Here is a 22,769-nt window from a genome sequence, read left to right as displayed (position 1 = left end):
CATTCAGAGAAAATAAGCTGATTATAAAAGGACTCAAAAGGTTGTGCATTTGGAAGAATACAAATTTGTGTTCTTATTTTGTGCACAAATAAATAGAGCACTGTTAAAAATTATCAGAGAACAAACAGGGTACAGTAACTGGGAAGAGCAAAGTTCAAGAGTAGTCAAGGAGGATGAGAATGGTGCATAGTTGAATGCTGCTAAGTTTTTTCCCCTTCATTTTGTTGTTAAGCTGATGGCCCTCTTCATACGGTTCAGAGTGCTCGCCTTGTCATTTTCTTCTGTACTCTGTGACTCACTGGATTGTGAGCTGCTGCATTCAGTGTCTTGACAGCTGCAGCTTTGCACAAATATATATTTATGTGAAATTGAATCCCCATTGGGACATTTCAGTTCTGCATTCTTCACAATAGTCTTTGATTCCCTGCAGCAGGAACAGCTGTGCTCCATAGAATTGGCCTCAGCAGAGTATCTGTTAACAAGGAAAATGGCAACATTACTCTGTGCCAGAAGCCAGCATACGGCAGAGAGTGAAATTACGTACAGAACTCCTGTGAGAAGTTTGGAACAATATGTAGAAGAACCACAGCTGTGGCTAATGAAAGTGCTAAGCTCATCTGACAGGGCAGTGGTTATAACAGCGTGCTTTTAAAATTCATTTTATTTGCTGAGATTTTTTTTTTTTTTCTGGTATAGCAATTAGTGTCAAAGTCCTAGTAAAAAATTCTAGTGAGTTCTAGGAGCTCAGCTTCCTTAGATTCCTCTCATTACTCCAGCACTTATGGATGTTAAATACACCACATCAACAATTAAGGGCAAACAAAGCCCTGACCTGAATAGAAAGCTGCATAGACAAGTGGCTACAATGCCATCTACAATGGCATCACATCAATCAATCGGCTACAAGGGCTACAATTGTATCACGTGTATCAAAATGCATATCTCAAACCAGGCAGTGTTAACAGGAAGGGGAAGCAGCAGCTTTTTTTGTTCCTATCTCACAACAAAGTATTTTTTGCAGCCTTGTGTTCATCAGCTTCCAAACTACCATTCCTAACCTGCAGAATCTGTCAATATCAGGCTATAAACTGTGTCAAGAGCCATCTTTTTCTTGTATTTGTGTGCAGAGGCAACCACAGCAAGACTCTAAGATAAGGTATTTCAAAACACTAATAAACCCACTGGCTAATCGGGGTTCAGTCTGAGACTAAAGATCAGTTTTCTCCCATGTAAGGTGCCCTGTGGCATATTCAGTGATAGGCAGGAAATGGCAGATTCTTTGGGGAGTTAGAATTATGTTTTTCCAGTGTTTTAATAGCTCTCTACCAGGTGTCCTCCTAGCCACCTTCTTACAGCCACTTTCTTGTAGATTCTCTCATTTCAGAGAAAAATGAACAGTAAAACTACTCTACTAACACCACCCCTAAAGCATTTGTTTTCTAATTTCTTTACTGTATAAAAATTCTACATGTTTGAATCTTCCTTTAAAAGACCTATGTGTATTTAATTTTATATGTTAATTATTGAGAAGCAGCTTTTCAGCTTATTAGCATCAGGTTTGGTTGCTCTCTGGGCTCATTCCCATTACGGGAAATAATCCATGCTCTTTTGTGGTGATTTCTAGCCGAGATGGCCTGACACAAATGACAGACAAGCCAGCTTTGAATGGATAAATAGACCTTATCATAGCTGTCTGAATCCCAAGACAATTTATTACTCTTCTGCTTTGTATTAAGACGAATCAACTGTTCAGTGACAGATTTCATGATTTTGTGCCCATGATTTGGGGAGCTGACAGTTTCAGGTCTTTTACCATTCTGTAGTCTACCTATTTATTGTTCCTTTTATATAAACAAGATCAGTGCCAGCAGATTTCAAATCTCATTGTCCAATCAGTTTACTTACAGCGAGAAGGTTCCACATGTTCCTTCACATTCAGTCAACAGAACTCTATCCACAGAACGGCAGCCCTTATAGACAATAAAGTCTTGTCTTTGACGGACAGAGCATGGTGTGGGATTATCCAGAGGTGCACCTATAGGGAAAGATCAGAAAATACGTTCAGTGAAATAGCTGCAGAAGTTCCTTATAGTATATAGTAATATATACTATATATATTAATAATATATATAATATAGTATATAGTTCCTTATAGTATATAGTAAAACAAAAAGAATTGTTTTAAGTGGTCTTTCTGTTTCAGCTTAAACTTTCCCAGAGAGATCAGATGGTGAATGCTTTGAATAACAAACAGAAATATAAATGTATCTATTTAAATACAAACTTATATGCCTCTATGGCTGGAAAAATGGGGTGATTTAAGAAGAAAATTCATTCTCTATATTGTTGATTCAGGTATACTTCCATACTTACAGGTTTTGCAACAACCATTAGGTAAGAATGTAATAGTTCCCTAAAAGAACAAAGAAACAGGAGAAATAATATTATTTTCTTTCCCTGTATTAAAGAAGCTTTTAGACCAATAGCTGAGGAGAACAATTCCATAAAGGCTGGAAATAACCAGCGAAAACTGTATCATTGTTCTGAATAAACAAAGATAATGGTTTCTTCCAGACTTGAAATCTATCAATTAACAAAGGATTGTGGAAATAAAGATAATCACAGATTTTCTGGGTGTGAGCAAGAAGTTGGGAGGGGACGCAGCTGGGACATCTGACTCCAACTGACCAAAGGGACATTCCTGACAATATGATGTCATGCTCAGCAATAACACCGGGGAGGTGGAGATGGCGGGCCACCATGGCTCAGGGTCAGGTTGGGCATCACAGAATCACAGAATGATATGGGATTGGAAGGGACCTCTGGAGATCATCTAGTCCAACCCCCTGCAATAATGCTTTGAAGGACGTCCACAGTTAACTTCATGCAATTTTTCCTCAGAAACAATTGCAAAAAATATTTTCTCAGAGACTTCTATATTTGAATGGTGAGTATGCATGGTGTTACTGGCAGCCTACTGCTTGAACTTCTTGTGTAACATTCAAGAAAACACAATTCTTGTTCAGACAGGAGCCTGCACAAAGCAGTCAGCAAGGACTTTGTATCTCAGTGCTGACCAGTGTTTTGGCTACTGAGAGACACCTGCCAGTTATAAAAACTCTCACCCAGGTATCTTCTTTTATACACTCCCTAGGTCTGTGCATGGATGCAGCACAAACTTTTGCCCTTGGGATTGAGAAACTTTGGTGAAAGGTCATCAGAGCTTAATTTGACTTTTGTTGCTAGTTAGGTGGCTGAACTAAACTGAAGTAATCTATGCATTTAGTAGAGGGTAAATTTTCCGTATTTACTTACAGGTTTGCAGGTCTCTTCATTGAATGCTGGGCAGGTAATCTCAGATGTGGAAGAGATAAGCTGATTGTGGATATTTGAACAACTATAAATGGTGCAGTTGTCATTGGGATCATTTTTAAACTCTCCAGGCTGCAAGAAAAATACAAAATGTAGTAAGGAAAGCTGAAGAGATCTCAGACAGAAGTTTTCCTATTCTCTGACAATGACTTTCCTCTTGTTTCCCAGTAAATTATTTTCAGTTTAGCAGCTGTTCTGGATACAGATTATTACAAGTATTGCAGTATGCCATACGTGGAGACAATCTTCAGTTTTACATGGACATTCCCTTGGAAAAGAAAAACCCCTCTAAAGTATGTAGAGTACATTAGAGTTATTAAAAAAATTATGCATGCCAATGGATTTTGCCTAGGGAAAGATAAACTGTTATATGGTATTTAAGAACAATCTTAAACTTTCATCCTACAGGGGCAATAAAATAATTTCCTACACAGGCTTTACTAGTGTTTTCCAGGACACAGAAATCAAACAATACAGAAAAACCCAAGCCTCCAGACATTGCAAGAAAAACCCCTCCAATTGTATTGGATTTATCATTCCAGGAAGAGCCTTTCAGAAAATTTGATTTCATGAGTTCTTCCTTCAGGCCAAAAAATTGTAAATGGGTTTTGCTTTAAGTGAGCCTGTGACCTTTCAGATGCAAACTTACACTGAGCCTTATCTCTAACAAGGATATGTTCCCTTTCTGAAAGGGGAAACTTTACAAATTTGGTAGAGGTGTAAGATGTAGAGCGTACTTACACTCAAGATGACGTCAGAATTGTCTGTTGTATGTATAACACACTTAGTCTGCACACATCTTCCACAACATTCACCTTTCACTGGTTGAAGTTCATATCCCTAGATATTAAAATTAATTAAAATTGAAAGCACTATGATGCATTTTTGAGAAATACATTGAAACATATGAACCCATTAATTGATTATGCTTCGAAGCGTACTCTAGATTTGTGGCCTTCTGTGCCTTTTTGTGTTCCAACCCAATGGAAGACAAGTAATAAAAGCAGGCTATAGATGGAATAAAGTAAAGCACTATAATAAAAATAACTAATAATTAACTACCACTCCATTAAGAGCTCTACAGACATTTCCCAGCTAATCCTCCCAATGTGAACTGAATACTGTAAGTTACACAGTCAAGCTTCATGCAATAGATTGCTCAAGGACAGTTGCTATCCATGCTGGAGTTGGACTCTGGATTTCTGCTCCCTGACTTTGCTTATACCACTCTTTGGCCAAACTGCTTTTCACATACATGGGTGTTTTAGGGGATTTTTTATTTGTTTTAAGTTTGTTACTTACTGGTTTACAATATGTGTTGCATGGAATATGTTCACATGAGATGATATTCAGTTGGGTGCTGACATTAACTTCATTAGTGCAGAAACAATTCTGACACTTATCAACAAAGACTGAGGAATTAGGCTATAAATTTTAAGAAAGAAAAGGTTCATATATTAATGAGATATGACACACATTTCTTAATTTTGGAAAAATCTGTAAAGCAAGCACTGGAAAAGGAAACAGTCAAACTCTATTGGATAGCTATTTGGCAAGTCACTTATGAAAACAACATTTTAAATACTGAATTTCATTTAACATGTCTTTATTGAAGTCCTGTATATCAATGTTAAACTCAGATATTAAAAGGAAATATGTCATACAAATATCTGCAATAAAACAATTACTAGACCCAACAGAATCTATTAAGAATCTAAGTCTGTTTAGAATAATACTTATTTATAAATCTTTTCATTTTTGAAAGCAGAGTTTTAAAACAGCAGTAACATGCTGATGGTAAACATGAACTGACTTTTTAAAATGCATGCACACGTAACTCTAAATCCAAATGTCTTTCTGATACTGATATACGAACAATTCTTCAGTCTCTTATGTATACAGCAACCTTTTCAGAAAGATTTAGGCTTTATGAAATTAATGAACTCCTGATGGGAATTTAAAAATTTCTAAAATAGTGATTATACTAGATAAAATTCCTCATAGCACTTTTAAAACATTTTCAGAAGACTGTTGAAATAGGAACTTACCAAGAACTCAGCATTCTGATGTACACAAACTCTCTTGGGAACTGTTGACAAGCAAGGATTTAGGTGGTTACATAGTGGGGAAAAAAGGGGTCTTCACCCCACTCTAGTCAAACTTATTTCTTCCACAATGAATCACAATGTCTATGGTCAAACACATTGGATAATCTCCATTTCTCATAGCTGATATGGCATATATAAAATACAACAACAAATACTGCATGTGCAAAAAGGGGAGAAGATTTGGCCCAATGTATGCAGTCTAGTTCCTAGCCAAGAATGTTCACTTAACAGGTACAAGTCATTTCTTGTTTCAATTACCAAGAAAAAAGCAGACTTTGTAAAGCTATCTTCTATTTGGCATCCTTACAGGGACACTTTGCTAGATTAAGCTGAGATCGCTGTCCCAGTTAATTCTGCATCTGTTCTTACGTGTACATACAACCAGGAAAATTGAACTTGAGCCACCTGAGCTATATCTGATTTCATACTTGTTTGACATAACCATAACACTAGTAACTAATGTTAACAGTAACCAATTTGTAAAATCTGATTGTGTCTATTACCTCTTTCAATACACTATTGCATACAGTCTTACTAAGTGTGATGTTAAATTATTCAATATATAATGCTAATCATTGTAATGTATTTCCAAGGCACTTACCACATTGGTACACAGGACAGCACTGACCACTGGGAATATGAGAATGAACTTCAAATCCCAGTGCACATTTAGGGGCGTTAGCTGTGCACAAGCTTGTATTACATTCTGAAAAAAGAAAAAAAAAAAAAAAAGAATAAAGCCATAAAGTATACTAAATCATGGCTACTAGAAATAGGCATCTATCAAAGCACGTAGGGTAGACTTTTCATTACTAGGTAACAGTCCAGACCCTCTCCAAAGAAATGAATTCCAGAGAGAGACCATATTTTTCCTAGTGAGCCCAGGCACTAGATTGAGGGACTACAGTAGTTTATAAAACTTTTTCTACTATGTAATTGTTGTTAAAGTGTTAAAAATGTAGTAGTGGGCAATGGTTGCCCTCTCCAAGGTTGTAGGCAACTGACGCAAAATGAAAATCCACATAGAATTCTGTAATCTATCTCCATTTTACTTAAATAAAATGTTGCCCTGAACTCAAGAACCATATATTCAGTTATGTTGAGTCCCATAATTGTAAAGTCAGTTATGCTGAGTCACTGCAACATTAAAATGTATTTCACCTAACACTGCGCAAGCTGATTTTAAAAAAGCATGAGGAAAGATACTCCCTGCTGCAGGTCTCTGGTGCTAAACCAGTTGTCTTTTCCTTTCTATTCCTAGAAGGTATAAAAAGACTAGCAGCAAAAGTATAAACTCACTGCAGGTGACAATGGGGCAGCAGGAGTCTTCAGAATTTACTTCATTGACCTCATAGAAGCCTTCTCCATCACAACTGGTCTTATTTTGTTTGGCACAGACATGAGGCTCACATACAATGCCATTTCCACCTTCCAGGCAAATACAGTCTTGACAGTCTACTGTAAACTTTTCCCCAAACTGTCAGTAAAGAAAATAAAGTGAATGATTGCATGGTTACCAATTAAAAAGAACAAAAGTAAAAACAGGAATGAAAAGTTGGGAGACCAAAAAACAAGACTGCACCAGTGGAGACCACTCTCCCCAAACCCAGCCTCTCCTTGAAATACAAAACCGTATGCCAGCATACCTCTCTTGGTATCTTATCCACTCCAACACAGCCTGTGAAAATATCAAAATTAATTTCCATTACTACTCATATAACAGTAGACGTCTCTACTATACGTTGTGTAAGTACTGCGTACAGTCAGATCTATGGTGCATACATAAGAAGGAAAAAACAAAGAGGAAACAAACATGCATCCAAGTGAAGCAATAAAACTTACCACAAGTTTTCACACAGACATCCACAGCAGGGTCATACAGCATTGTTCCATCAGGACAGAAACAACCTTCCACATATTTAGTTGAAGTTTCGTTTTGTGGACTGTATTGGACAAAATGTTCAGAGAATTCCATTACTGTCATATGCAAGCAGAGGAAGGATATGCCAAATGATCTTTCACTAAAGATACAGTGGCAAATAATCTGCACATTTGCGATTTAGGAATTGTCAGTGTTCATGTTTGGTATAGTCAAACAACATCAACAGTACAGGCACCCAGATTTAGCATCAAGAGTACAGTGGTACCAAATTTGACAGTGAGTTTAAGACATGAGAGGAGGTTGATTTCTCTCATCCATCTATGCATTAGATATGACTAAATGGTTGTATGAGCTATAACTAACAGTGAAGGAATTATTTACCTTGATTTGCAGGTTGTCTCTTTAATAGGACCACAAGCTCTGTATTCTTTATCTGAGGGGCATTTGTAAGCTGGAATGGAAAAATAAAAAGGAGGAGGAACTCAGTCATGTAAAAGTCTTATGATATTATGCCAAGAAATTAAACACTGGCTACTCATTCTCCTATGTATCTTTGACAATCTTGAGAAGCAAAGACAAAAAAAAAAAAAAAACAACAAAAAACCAAACAAACAAAACCAACCAACCAAAAAACCCAGATACCAGACTCATGTCTCTGAGTGGAATTATTTTATGCAATTTAGCCATAGAGATATAACACCATACTTTACATTAAGGAGATAAAGGCAAAAGTCTATATCTTGATTGCATTTTTTTCATAATTATGGCCTCTTTTTCATAAATTCTCAAAGGGGAGTGTATTCCTACCCCCTTGTCCTCTTCTTACTACAGCTGAAAATGATTGCATATGTCACTAAATGCAGAGTGATCTGCTGATGCCTGCAAAACACAAAACTCCCTGCGTATGAAGAAGTATCTACTGCTACAGATGTTTCTGGCACAGCAAATAGATGTATATTTTTGCAGCCTCATTTATAATTTCCATTGTTAAAAATGTTACCTGTAAAATTACTGAAGGAAAGCAGCTGTTGTGATTTATTGGTGTCTTCATTGCTCGGAAAGCAATATGACTTACCATTAGGGTATTATTGCCAAAAAAAGTTCCATATAAGCTTCCCTAATAGTTCAAGATAAATGACCAAATACTTACAGCAAACACCATTGGTATGATTTCTCCAGTCAATGCAAACACTTTGATCAGCACAGGTGGCAGCATAGATCTGCAGGCTTGAGCATTCCAGGTCTAAGCTGGGAAGTACACAGCTGTCAAAAACGCAGGCTAAATAGTACTTTTCAGGCCGGACAAAGCTATGGCATGGCTCAAACACACTAGAAACAGAAATATTTATCATTATTAGTTACTGAATAATCCATGAATTCTTCAGTGTGCTTGACTTGTTATAATGTGGCAACAGTGGTACTTAAGGAGATGTGCACAAGGACTGTTACTGAGAGATTTTACTAAGAGCACTTATCTAGACTGTAACCTTTCAAGCTATCTTAAAGTATTCTCCCCTCACCTACAAAACACTCAGGCACCAATATTTTCTGTCCAGAAGCTACATGAATGTTATTGAGTGTAACCATGAACTGCTTTTCTAAAGACATTTTGTTTATTTTTTTTTTAATTCTGGCACAATGTTCTAAAAATTAAGATTTCTGTTTTCAGTTAGACTCTGTTTTCTGCTAAGTTAGTGTGAGAAAAAGAAAAAGCATAGGTCAGTGGAGGGCAGAGAGCATAAAAGAATGCAAGAATATCAAGAAACGTTAATGGAGCAGCCAGAGGGTTGGAAGCAAACTATCAGCAAAGAATAACATCTAGAAACAGTGAAAGAAATGGAAGCAACACACAAAGCTACAATAAACAGAGGAGTAGTTAGAAACACTTTTTATTGAGAAATGAACCCTAAAATTGCCACTTAATTTGAAGATCAAAGGTTTATAAACCCCAGAGGAATGTTTACCTTCCCAAAAGAAGCTCGCAGATGGAAGACTCTTTACAAGGCTGCACTGGGGTTGTGCTAGGTGCTTTTGTAGGATTTAGGCCTGGAGAGCACTGTGGTTTGGAGGGATCATGAACTTGCCAATGGTCTGCCATGGTTTCACAGTTTTCTGCAATGTTTCCATTTGGCAACATGCAGTCATCTGCCGTGTTGTTATTGCAAGTACCTAAAATTGATAAGGGGAAAAAGAATTCTCTCACAGATTTGTTATCAAATTCCATTAATCTTTGTGGCAGGGTAGTCATTTACCTGTTTGTGGTTTTCAGAGAGCATAAAAATTACAAGAGTAAGCCTTACCACACTGTCCATGAGTGTTGTTGCCAAACAAGCTGTAGGGCATTCGGATAGAAAAGGACAAGCCATTGTAGGTCACATTCATTTTCAGTTCAGGAATTTCCACGACATGATTTATACCTGATTCATAGATGCTTAAGCCAAATTTTTTATAAGGCAAAGCCACTGGCTGTTTGTTTACTGTCACCTAATAAATAAAAGAAGACAGAAAAGAGACATCTATTTAGTTTGACTTTAGAAAACAATTGACTGTTTGTTACTTTGCATTGGAGATAGAATGTTAAGGCAAATAATGTGCTTTTAGTTTGTAACAAATGTCCCTGTGTTTCCTTTCATGTTACTGGAAGTCAAACTTTTCTTCTCTAAGCCAAAGACCTATCAGTCACTGATAAACTAAGCTAAAATTCAGAGTTTAAACCAGCTAAATTCAACAGATTTATTAGAGTGACTATGGCATTGAGGACACCCCATGAAAATGCAATACAGAATTCTCCTAAATTCCTAGTGCACACAGTTTTAACTTATTTGGCAGAAAGGGAACATGCTTGTAGGAAAATTAAATTAAAGAAATCAGCTAAAATCTGTATTATTTATTTAAATACAGTAGCCATGATATAGCTATGGAAATAACACTGCTACTTTTACTCAACAATGATAGGTTTCCTTGCTTTGGAGAAAAAAATGAGGTCTAAATGTTGTAAAATTTCAGCAATATGGTGCAATCTAACTTGTAATATTCCCACACAGTAATGTACAAAAATAAAGCAAACAAACCCCACAAAAGCCTAAAACCAAACACTTCTCACCCAATTTTGAAGCCCCATAGCTGGAGCATCACATATGTCAATAGCATAAACATACGAGAGTCGTTATTCTGAAAAAGTTCAAAAGGTGACACCAATCACTAGTAATTGTAATTTTAAAAAACGCTTAAGCCCAGTACTTTATTGTTATGACTAGTTTATGTTGTATCCTCCATTCAATATTCATTCACTTCCTTTGTTACATTAATATTAACTCTAACTGAATTTATTTTATATTCATAACTATTAGCAATTTTCTGTATTTAGGAGAGATAAGTCACTGAAGAAATTTGAGATAAAAAAGGGAAGAACTCAGAAATTTTCCCCCATATTCAGAGTCAAAAAAGCAGTCCTTCAAAGCAGTCCTATTCTATAGTCCAACTGGTATTAAATCTAAAACACAGATTCTTTTTCAATGGCTTTTTTTCCTAACATTGCAAACATAATTATCAGGTTGATATCGGTATTGATACAGGTTGATGCTGTATTAATATTTTAACCAAGATATCAAAGGTAATATTCTCCAGTACCTCTACTTGGAAAGTATTTGGTTTGACTGTTGCTATGCGCACTTCCTGAGTCTCATGTCTCACAATGAGCGTTCGAGGACAGGAGACTACATCCCGTGAGTCACAATGGTAGTTATCAATGTAGACACCAAAGTTGTCAACTTTTTCATGAATCTCTTCCACAAGGACGTATGTACAATTCCCTTGATAACTGTAGTAGAGTCCATCAAAAGTCATGTAATGTGGGTCTCCCCAGCCAGTGCAGTAGCCTACAAAAACATACAGCTAGGTTAGCTTCTTATGGCAACATCAGAATCAGATTAGGCTACAAACAAAATTTGTAGGTGTGGGATTCATCTCATTTAACTTTAGGCATTTAAATTTTTAAAGTATATAGGTCAATGCATGAGCTCATTATCTAGAACTCAATAATAGAGAAAAACATGCACTTTCAGGGAACTGTTCATCTGACTTATTTCTGATAGACAACTGAGAATAGGATTAACTGCACCCTTGATATACCTTTACTGATAGTCTGAACATGTAATTTATATGTAGGGTTCTAGCCTATAGAGGCCTGCATCTCAACAGTAAAATCCTGCCTTGGGAGGCCAATTTATTCTACTAGCACAATAGCTGTGTAGAAATGATTGCAAACTGTGTAAAAGCCCCCACGTGCCTTAAAAGAATCAATGAAGCACTTTAAAGAGACCAACACTAGAAGTCTGAGAGTCACAGCCTTGTGCTATACTGGTCCCCTGATAAATATTGTTGCTCTTGACACTTGTACTGTTCCCACAGGAGACAAATTATTCAACAAAATATATACTTACAATCACACTCCCAGTGCCAACAGCATCCATCCTTATCGATGACTTGCACAGGAGAAAGCCCATTGGCACATGTAGGTTTAGGAGGCGGATTACAGATCATGGGAACCACCTGGATTATATTGTCTTCTATACATATTGCATTAGTGCAGTTACAGAGCCACCATGACTGACCTGGCTGTGTTTGGAAAGAGAGGGTGAGAAGGAAGAGAGAGAGAAATCTTATGAAGCAGTCAGGCTGACAACAGTTATACCTGAATATCTTTTGCAAAGTTTTAAAATGGCATATGTTTATTGACAATTTTTTCCTCACCAGAAGTCTTAAAATGGGAGAGAAGCGCAGAAGTCAGCAACATCAAGGCCTGCAAGATGACCTCGCACTACTGAGAACAGCTAAGTGCAAAGTATTACTTAAAAAGTCAAGCCAGTAACCTGAAGTGAGAATTGCCTTTTTTGTTTCAGCTATCTAAAAGTTAGATGTCCAATCTAATCTCGTCACCTACGGTCCCTTTCTAACCAACAGTGAAAGGCACAGATCAATATCAGTCATCAATATATGATCAATCCCCTTCCATGAATGCCTAGAACAGATTAACAGCTAAAGCTACAGTAACATCAGCTATTTGGGGAGTAATGTCTAAGGTGATTATGTGCATGCATTGTGACAGTATGCATTTTTCCTATCTTCCACCAGTTTTTCAGCCATGTCTAATTTTTATCCTTGCAGATTTACTGAGCAAGTTAGTAGACATCTACGCTGTGAGGAGGCTTTAGAAACATACAATACATTAGCTTGTCTGTATCAGAGGTGAAGGGTTCCTAAAACCTCAGAATTCTGAGTCAAACTTCACCAGCATTTGGATGTGGTGATCTGTTTCCCAGTCCTCTCCTGAAACCAGACCACAACCAAGTATGACTCATTCCAAATGCAGACTAGTTCAACCCTGTGGTTTCTTGTTGGACTGCACTATAAACACACAATTTTTCCCCATTCTGGACCTAATCAAAAGCAGAAACAGAAAAGATAATTTGGCACCACTTATCGCTTGGTTATGTCTTCATCAAAGCTATCCTACAATAAAGAGAAACATTGAGGAGTGACCAAATTCCTTGAAGAAAGCATTTTTAAAACTATCCTTGAAGAACTACTAGCAGTATATAAGCTATCAAACCGAGAATCGTTGGAAGTTATGCTGATACCCAAGAAAGCAAAAAGAAATAGAATAGACTAATACTTCCTTTTCTACCCAGAATAATACATACTCTGTATGTTACTAATATTGAAATTATGTGCCTAATCTCCATCCGAAGAAGAATACTAAAAAAATCATGAAATCTACTCACTGCATAAGATTCATTAGGTGAAATGGAACAGTTTTTTCCAGAAGTGGATGGTGGTGGACTTGTAGTTGAACTAGAAGGACTGAGTGGAGTGACTGTACTGTACGTAGAACCTCCTGAAACAGTGATTGCACTTGATGTTGCACTAGGCCCAGACGTACTAGTTGAGCCAGTGGAAACAATTTTGGAGGTGGTACTGGTGGTTGCAGTGACTGTGGTAAAATTCCTAGCGGTTGTTCCCGAAGTGGTGGTAAAAGATTGTGTTGGAGTTGTACCAGAGGTGGTGACGGACATAGGGCTTGTTGATGTGGATGGCAGAGTTACAGTAGTACTTGATGTGGACACTGTGGAAGATGGTCCTGAGGTTGTGGTGGTGATGGTGGTGGTCTGTGATCCTGTGGAAGGGCTGCCAGTCCCGGTGCTGGTGGGCTCATGTGGAGGTGTGGTCGTTTTTATTGTGGTGCTGCGGGGAGTGGATCCTGAGGGTGTGGGGCCCGAAGTGGTGGCTTCGGTGCTCGGTCGTGTTTCAGTGACTCCAGAGGTGGTGACCGTCACATTGCTTGTTGGTACCGATGGCGTTGACTGTTGAATAGTGGTGCTTACGGTAGACACTGCACTTTCCGTTTCTGTTGTTCTGGTTGTTGGCAGTGGGGTAGGTGAAGGAGTAACTGTAGTACTCGTCTTTGTCGGTGTTTCCGATTCAGGTGTTGTACTCTCTTCAAGACAGGGAGAAAACACGGTATTTCATTTTTAATAAGGCAAATTGCATTTGTTATTAACTTCCTTTCATTTTTCTAATAAGCAAATGCAATTCAAGAAACCTAAGCATTGGGTACTTAGACGGGAATAAAGCAGAACCTGTCTTATTAATGGCTTTTGCGTAACAGAGGGGTTATCTAAAAGATCTCCTACATCTTGCATGGGAGACATTGATGTAAACGCTTTATCAGTGATCAATGTTGGATGGAACAGCTGTCTGCAGCGTTAAAACTTTATACTGCAGAGAAGAGTTCAGCCGTCCAAAACCCAGGGCAATTTGTTGAGTTGATCGGTGAACTCTTTGGTTAATTCTGTATTGCTGTCATGCTACGTTCTATGGATAGGCCACCGTTCCCTCTGCTACTTCATGTGGCACGTTCATACCAGCATTGATTATGCTCAGAGTCATTTGATTCTACCGAAACCGAGCAGTTGCTGGAGCAACCTGTGTTCCATACCTAAGTGCCAGGCTTTTAAGACTACTCAACCACAAGCTATTTTGCCACGCTAGGAACCCCACATTCACGATTCTGCTGTTTCCTTCTCACATGACTAAGTCAGGTTCCATTATGGGCCCTAAAGGCAGGCTCCTTTAAAAAAGGGTGTGATGAGCATTCGATAAACTGTTTGCGATACTCGGAGACCAGCCGCAGAGCCATCTGTTTGTGTTTTTACAGCATGACGTAAGAGACACATGGTCGATACAGAAGCAGTGCGCACATAATAAGAGCGCAGTCATAACGCTGGAGGATAGGAGGAAGTAAGATACGCTGCTGCTGCTGCTGCTGCTGCTGCTGCTGCTGCCGCCCACACAGTCCACAAGGAGAGTCCTTCAACTACAATTACTTCACATCTGGGTGAGGAGAGGTACGCTACCTCATGTTCAGAAGGAACCACAGGAACAGATGGTGTACTGTCACAGAGGCAGATTCACTGGGACATTAGGGAGTCTCACATTGCTGCCAAAATATCGGCTCGCTTCCTGAGCAGCACAGGGTAGGCTGGAGAGCAACGCTCATGGGAATGCTGGGAGAACCCGGCTGCCCAGAGCCTTGGTCCATAGCAAGGGGCAACGCGTAGTCTGAAACCTGATCCCAAGCCCTGCCAGGGGAAAACCTTCCACGCTTCCTACAGCTGGAAGTGCGGGTGAGTGGCAGCAATGCCACAGAGGCAACGCAAGAGAAGAAAGCCAAGAAAATCTGCACGGCTGCGCCCAAACAGCACCTGAAATGACAGTGCCACAAACCCAATCCCACTCCCTTCACACACCACGGGTCTGTGGGTCCCGCTGAGTACATTCTCTCCAGCTGAAGGACAAGGTCCAACAGCTGCAAAAGTAAAAGCAAAAACCTGCTCGGAGCCCTGCTGAGTCAGGGAACACAAGACCTTCTGCCCAGGAGCCCTGCACCCTCCGCACTGCTGAAACAGCCAGCACAAGGCCTAGCTGTGGGCACCAGCCGTTTCTGGTTCACGTTCACGTACCTCCAGTTGTGGTGGTGGTGGTAGTTGTTGTAGAGGGGGTGTATGTTGGCGTGGGCGTGGATGGGGTTGTAGTAGTCGGGGTGGGTGTTGGTGTGCCAGTAAGAGTCGTTGTTGTGCCCGTGGTGCTGCGGCTGCTGGTGATGGTGGTGGTCTGTGATCCTGTGGAAGGGCTGCCAGTCCCGGTGCTGGTGGGCTCATGTGGAGGTGTGGTCGTTTTTATTGTGGTGCTGCGGGGAGTGGATCCTGAGGGTGTGGGGCCCGAAGTGGTGGCTTCGGTGCTCGGTCGTGTTTCAGTGACTCCAGAGGTGGTGACCGTCACATTGCTTGTTGGTACCGATGGCGTTGACTGTTGAATAGTGGTGCTTACGGTAGACACTGCACTTTCCGTTTCTGTTGTTCTGGTTGTTGGCAGTGGGGTAGGTGAAGGAGTAACTGTAGTACTCGTCTTTGTCGGTGTTTCCGATTCAGGTGTTGTACTCTCTTCAAGACAGGGAGAAAACACGGTATTTCATTTTTAATAAGGCAAATTGCATTTGTTATTAACTTCCTTTCATTTTTCTAATAAGCAAATGCAATTCAAGAAACCTAAGCATTGGGTACTTAGACGGGAATAAAGCAGAACCTGTCTTATTAATGGCTTTTGCGTAACAGAGGGGTTATCTAAAAGATCTCCTACATCTTGCATGGGAGACATTGATGTAAACGCTTTATCAGTGATCAATGTTGGATGGAACAGCTGTCTGCAGCGTTAAAACTTTATACTGCAGAGAAGAGTTCAGCCGTCCAAAACCCAGGGCAATTTGTTGAGTTGATCGGTGAACTCTTTGGTTAATTCTGTATTGCTGTCATGCTACGTTCTATGGATAGGCCACCGTTCCCTCTGCTACTTCATGTGGCACGTTCATACCAGCATTGATTATGCTCAGAGTCATTTGATTCTACCGAAACCGAGCAGTTGCTGGAGCAACCTGTGTTCCATACCTAAGTGCCAGGCTTTTAAGACTACTCAACCACAAGCTATTTTGCCACGCTAGGAACCCCACATTCACGATTCTGCTGTTTCCTTCTCACATGACTAAGTCAGGTTCCATTATGGGCCCTAAAGGCAGGCTCCTTTAAAAAAGGGTGTGATGAGCATTCGATAAACTGTTTGCGATACTCGGAGGCCAGCCGCAGAGCCATCTGTTTGTGTTTTTACAGCATGACGTAAGAGACACATGGTCGATACAGAAGCAGTGCGCACATAATAAGAGCGCAGTCATAACGCTGGAGGATAGGAGGAAGTAAGATACACTGCTGCTGCTGCTGCTGCTGCTGCTGCTGCTGCTGCCGCCCACACAGTCCACAAGGAGAGTCCTTCAACTACAATTACTTCACATCTGGGTGAGGAGAGGTACACTACTTCATGTTCAGAAGGAACCACAGGAACAGATGGTGTACTGTCACAGAGGCAGTTTCACTGGGACATTAGGGGGTCTCACATTGCTGCCAAAATATCGGCATGCTTCCCGAGCAGCACAGGGTAGGCTGGAGAGCAACGCTCATGGGAATGCTGGGAGAACCCGGCTGCCCAGAGCCTTGGTCCATAGCAAGGGGCAACGCGTAGTCTGAAACCTGATCCCAAGCCCTGCCAGGGGAAAACCTTCCACGCTTCCTACAGCTGGAAGTGCGGGTGAGTGGCAGCAATGCCACAGAGGCAACGCAAGAGAAGAAAGCCAAGAAAATCTGCACGGCTGCGCCCAAACAGCACCTGAAATGACAGTGCCACAAACCCAATCCCACTCCCTTCACACACCACGGGTCTGTGGGTCCCGCTGAGTACATTCTCTCCAGCTGAAGGACAAGGTCCAACAGCTGCAAAAGTAAAAGCAAAAACCTGCTCGGAGCCCTGCTGAGTCAGGGAACACAAGACCTTCTGCCCAGGAGCCCTGCACCCTCCGCACTGCTGAAACAGCCAGCACAAGGCCTAGCTGTGGGCACCAGCCGTTTCTGGTTCACGTTCACGTACCTCCAGTTGTGGTGGTGGTGGTAGTTGTTGTAGAGGGGGTGTATGTTGGCGTGGGCGTGGATGGGGTTGTAGTAGTCGGGGTGGGTGTTGGTGTGCCAGTAAGAGTCGTTGTTGTGCCCGTGGTGCTGCGGCTGCTGGTGATGGTGGTGGTCTGTGATCCTGTGGAAGGGCTGCCAGTCCCGGTGCTGGTGGGCTCATGTGGAGGTGTGGTCGTTTTTATTGTGGTGCTGCGGGGAGTGGATCCTGAGGGTGTGGGGCCCGAAGTGGTGGCTTCGGTGCTCGGTCGTGTTTCAGTGACTCCAGAGGTGGTGACCGTCACATTGCTTGTTGGTACCGATGGCGTTGACTGTTGAATAGTGGTGCTTACATTAGACACTGCACTTTCCGTTTCTGTTGTTCTGGTTGTTGGCAGTGGGGTAGGTGAAGGAGTAACTGTAGTACTCGTCTTTGTCGGTGTTTCCGATTCAGGTGTTGTACCCACTTCAAGACAGGGAGAAAACACGGTATTTCATTTTTAATAAGGCAAATTGCATTTGTTATTAACTTCCTTTCATTTTTCTAATAAGCAAATGCAATTCAAGAAACCTAAGCATTGGGTACTTAGACGGGAATAAAGCAGAACCTGTCTTATTAATGGCTTTTGCGTAACAGAGGGGTTATCTAAAAGATCTCCTACATCTTGCATGGGAGACATTGATGTAAACGCTTTATCAGTGATCAATGTTGGATGGAACAGCTGTCTGCAGCGTTAAAACTTTATACTGCAGAGAAGAGTTCAGCCGTCCAAAACCCAGGGCAATTTGTTGAGTTGATCGGTGAACTCTTTGGTTAATTCTGTATTGCTGTCATGCTACGTTCTATGGATAGGCCACCGTTCCCTCTGCTACTTCATGTGGCACGTTCATACCAGCATTGATTATGCTCAGAGTCATTTGATTCTACCGAAACCGAGCAGTTGCTGGAGCAACCTGTGTTCCATACCTAAGTGCCAGGCTTTTAAGACTACTCAACCACAAGCTATTTTGCCACGCTAGGAACCCCACATTCACGATTCTGCTGTTTCCTTCTCACATGACTAAGTCAGGTTCCATTATGGGCCCTAAAGGCAGGCTCCTTTAAAAAAGGGTGTGATGAGCATTCGATAAACTGTTTGCGATACTCGGAGGCCAGCCGCAGAGCCATCTGTTTGTGTTTCTACAGCATGACGTAAGAGACACATGGTCGATACAGAAGCAGTGCGCACATAATAAGAGCGCAGTCATAACGCTGGAGGATAGGAGGAAGTAAGATACGCTGCTGCTGCTGCTGCTGCTGCTGCTGCTGCTGCTGCCGCCCACACAGTCCACAAGGAGAGTCCTTCAACTACAATTACTTCACATCTGGGTGAGGAGAGGTACGCTACCTCATGTTCAGAAGGAACCACAGGAACAGATGGTTTACTGTCACAGAGGCAGATTCACTGGGACATTAGGGAGTCTCACATTGCTGCCAAAATACCGGCTTGCTTCCCGAGCAGCACAGGGTAGGCTGGAGAGCAACGCTCATGGGAATGCTGGGAGAACCCGGCTGCCCAGAGCCTTGGTCCATAGCAAGGGGTAACGCGTAGTCTGAAACCTGATCCCAAGCCCTGCCAGGGGAAAACCTTCCACGCTTCCTACAGCTGGAAGTGCGGGTGAGTGGCAGCAATGCCACAGAGGCAACGCAAGAGAAGAAAGCCAAGAAAATCTGCACGGCTGCGCCCAAACAGCACCTGAAATGACAGTGCCACAAACCCAATCCCACTCCCTTCACACACCACGGGTCTGTGGGTCCCGCTGAGTACAGTCTCTCCAGCTGAAGGACAAGGTCCAACAGCAGCAAAGCAAGACTTCCCATCAATTTAATATCTGCCTAAGACTGGCAGAGGCACCAGGATGAAAAAACTCTTATTGTTCTCAATAACCAAAGGAATGGATTTGAGAACCAGAAATACATTGTGCACTCTCCCTCCTAAGTGGAGAGCTCACTACTGGACCCACTCTTCCCCACTCTCATGAGACAGAACCTGGACTACTGCGTCCTGCTCGGGGGTCGACAGTTCAAGACGGACATGAAAATGCTTAAGCGGGTGCAGAGGAGGGCCAAAAAAATGATCAGAGGGCTAGGACACCTCTCCTATGAAGAGAGGCACAGAGAGTTGGGGTTGTTCAGCCAGGACAAGAGAAGTCTCCAGGAAGACCTTACTGCAGCCTTTAAGTATATAAGGGGGACTTAAAAGAAACACAAGATAGAAACTTTTTACAAAGGCCTGTAGTTACAGGACAGGAGGGTAGAGTTTTAAACTGAAAGAGGGTAGGTTTAAATGGACATAAGGAAGAAATTTTTTATGAAGACAGTTTGAGACGCTGCAATGGGATTTTCCAGGGAAGTTGTGCATGCCCAGTCATTGGAAGTGTTCAAGCTCAATGAGGAACGTGATGTAGTGAAAGATGATGCTACCCATAGTGGGGGGGGAGGGGGGTTGGACTGAAAGATCTATAAAAGGTCCCTTCCAACTAAAACTATTCTAGGACTTATTATATTTAAAATACACATCAACTACAGTGACTCAGTGTAAAAAACTTAAGACACACATTAAGCTGCCAAAAAAACTTGATTTCTCCAAAAGGAAAGCAAAAAATAAAAACACAGGCAAGTAATTACCTAATGCTTGTGTAGTCAGAGGCAGCGGTGTTTTGGTGCTTACTCCTGGTAGTCCGGATGTGCTTGTAGTAGTCGGGGTGGGTGTTGGTGTGCCAGTAAGAGTCGTTGTTGTGCCCGGGGTGCTGCGGCTGGTGGTGATGGTGGTGGTCTGTGATCCTGTGGAAGGGCTGCCAGTCCCGGTGCTGGTGGGCTCATGTGGAGGTGTGGTCGTTTTTATTGTGGTGCTGCGGGGAGTGGATCCTGAGGGTGTGGGGCCCGAAGTGGTGGCTTCGGTGCTCGGTCGTGTTTCAGTGACTCCAGAGGTGGTGACCGTCACATTGCTTGTTGGTACCGATGGCGTTGACTGTTGAATAGTGGTGCTTACGGTAGACACTGCACTTTCCGTTTCTGTTGTTCTGGTTGTTGGCAGTGGGGTAGGTGAAGGAGTAACTGTAGTACTCGTCTTTGTCGGTGTTTCCGATTCAGGTGTTGTACTCTCTTCAAGACAGGGAGAAAACACGGTATTTCATTTTTAATAAGGCAAATTGCATTTGTTATTAACTTCCTTTCATTTTTCTAATAAGCAAATGCAATTCAAGAAACCTAAGCATTGGGTACTTAGACGGGAATAAAGCAGAACCTGTCTTATTAATGGCTTTTGCGTAACAGAGGGGTTATCTAAAAGATCTCCTACATCTTGCATGGGAGACATTGATGTAAACGCTTTATCAGTGATCAATGTTGGATGGAACAGCTGTCTGCAGCGTTAAAACTTTATACTGCAGAGAAGAGTTCAGCCGTCCAAAACCCAGGGCAATTTGTTGAGTTGATCGGTGAACTCTTTGGTTAATTCTGTATTGCTGTCATGCTACGTTCTATGGATAGGCCACCGTTCCCTCTGCTACTTCATGTGGCACGTTCATACCAGCATTGATTATGCTCAGAGTCATTTGATTCTACCGAAACCGAGCAGTTGCTGGAGCAACCTGTGTTCCATACCTAAGTGCCAGGCTTTTAAGACTACTCAACCACAAGCTATTTTGCCACGCTAGGAACCCCACATTCACGATTCTGCTGTTTCCTTCTCACATGACTAAGTCAGGTTCCATTATGGGCCCTAAAGGCAGGCTCCTTTAAAAAAGGGTGTGATGAGCATTCGATAAACTGTTTGCGATACTCGGAGGCCAGCCGCAGAGCCATCTGTTTGTGTTTTTACAGCATGACGTAAGAGACACATGGTCGATACAGAAGCAGTGCGCACATAATAAGAGCGCAGTCATAACGCTGGAGGATAGGAGGAAGTAAGATACACTGCTGCTGCTGCTGCTGCTGCTGCTGCTGCTGCTGCCGCCCACACAGTCCACAAGGAGAGTCCTTCAACTACAATTACTTCACATCTGGGTGAGGAGAGGTACACTACTTCATGTTCAGAAGGAACCACAGGAACAGATGGTGTACTGTCACAGAGGCAGTTTCACTGGGACATTAGGGGGTCTCACATTGCTGCCAAAATATCGGCATGCTTCCCGAGCAGCACAGGGTAGGCTGGAGAGCAACGCTCATGGGAATGCTGGGAGAACCCGGCTGCCCAGAGCCTTGGTCCATAGCAAGGGGCAACGCGTAGTCTGAAACCTGATCCCAAGCCCTGCCAGGGGAAAACCTTCCACGCTTCCTACAGCTGGAAGTGCAGGTGAGTGGCAGCAATGCCACAGAGGCAACGCAAGAGAAGAAAGCCAAGAAAATCTGCACGGCTGCGCCCAAACAGCACCTGAAATGACAGTGTCACAAACCCAATCCCACTCCCTTCACACACCACGGGTCTGTGGGTCCCGCTGAGTACATTCTCTCCAGCTGAAGGACAAGGTCCAACAGCTGCAAAAGTAAAAGCAAAAACCTGCTCGGAGCCCTGCTGAGTCAGGGAACACAAGACCTTCTGCCCAGGAGCCCTGCACCCTCCGCACTGCTGAAACAGCCAGCACAAGGCCTAGCTGTGGGCACCAGCCGTTTCTGGTTCACGTTCACGTACCTGGAGGAATTGGTGTAGTGGTGGTAGTTGTTGTAGAGGGGGTGTATGTTGGCGTGGGCGTGGATGGGGTTGTAGTAGTCGGGGTGGGTGTTGGTGTGCCAGTAAGAGTCGTTGTTGTGCCCGTGGTGCTGCGGCTGCTGGTGATGGTGGGGGGCATCGTGGTGGTGGTGGTGCTGCTGCTGGGAGACTCCGATGGCGTTGGTGTGGAAGTGGTTGTTGATGTGGGCACTGTGCTCATTGTGGATGTAGGTGTGGCGCGCGTGGTGGTAGATGGAGAACAGCTTTCTGGGCTGGGAGTGCAGCAGACACTGATCTGGTAATTGAGGCAGACCGGCATCGGTATTGGACCTCCTATGGTCTGATCTCTGTTGTTACAGATGAGCCCTTTGGAAACATTGCATTCCACCTTCTGCCCTAAATCTTCAATGGGAACGTCAGGGAATTTCTCTGCTCTGCATGAAATATTCTCAACTCCATTGCAGACCCAGGAGGGGTTGTTCGCGATAATATTCTCAAAGGTTTCGTAGTCACCACCGTTTCTGTCAGAAGCATCTGGGTAACTCACATCAATCCAGTCCGTCCATTCGCAGGGACATTCTGGGGGACAACAACAAGAGCAAGTCAGAAGCAGTCGGAATAGAGACAACAAGCTGGGGTACCACCACACTTGCGGGTGGTCCTCTGGGCATCC

At 42.3% G+C, this 22,769-nt stretch overlaps 1 protein-coding gene across 1 annotated transcript in view; it reads right to left on the bottom strand.

Moving 5' to 3' along the window:
• Positions 1-216: 216 nt before the first annotated feature.
• The window catches only part of MUC2 (mucin 2, oligomeric mucus/gel-forming), a 62,254-nt gene continuing 39,701 nt past the window's right edge, over positions 217-22,769 (bottom strand). Inside the window, 23 exon segments of the mRNA XM_074148738.1 lie at positions 217-472; positions 1,906-2,035; positions 2,374-2,413; positions 3,316-3,444; positions 4,114-4,212; positions 4,675-4,797; positions 5,421-5,461; positions 6,082-6,186; positions 6,780-6,957; positions 7,127-7,158; positions 7,323-7,423; positions 7,744-7,813; positions 8,327-8,329; positions 8,513-8,691; positions 9,327-9,531; positions 9,663-9,846; positions 10,993-11,240; positions 11,805-11,979; positions 13,146-13,858; positions 15,384-15,863; positions 17,392-17,871; positions 20,074-20,348; positions 22,276-22,675. Of these exon segments, the coding sequence (XP_074004839.1) occupies positions 217-472; positions 1,906-2,035; positions 2,374-2,413; positions 3,316-3,444; positions 4,114-4,212; positions 4,675-4,797; positions 5,421-5,461; positions 6,082-6,186; positions 6,780-6,957; positions 7,127-7,158; positions 7,323-7,423; positions 7,744-7,813; positions 8,327-8,329; positions 8,513-8,691; positions 9,327-9,531; positions 9,663-9,846; positions 10,993-11,240; positions 11,805-11,979; positions 13,146-13,858; positions 15,384-15,863; positions 17,392-17,871; positions 20,074-20,348; positions 22,276-22,675 (4,646 nt within the window).

The sequence above is a fragment of the Numenius arquata genome, chromosome 6, assembly GCF_964106895.1.
Source record: "Numenius arquata chromosome 6, bNumArq3.hap1.1, whole genome shotgun sequence".
NCBI classification, from domain to species: Eukaryota; Metazoa; Chordata; class Aves; order Charadriiformes; family Scolopacidae; genus Numenius; species Numenius arquata.
This window is presented reverse-complemented; position numbering and strand designations above follow the sequence as displayed.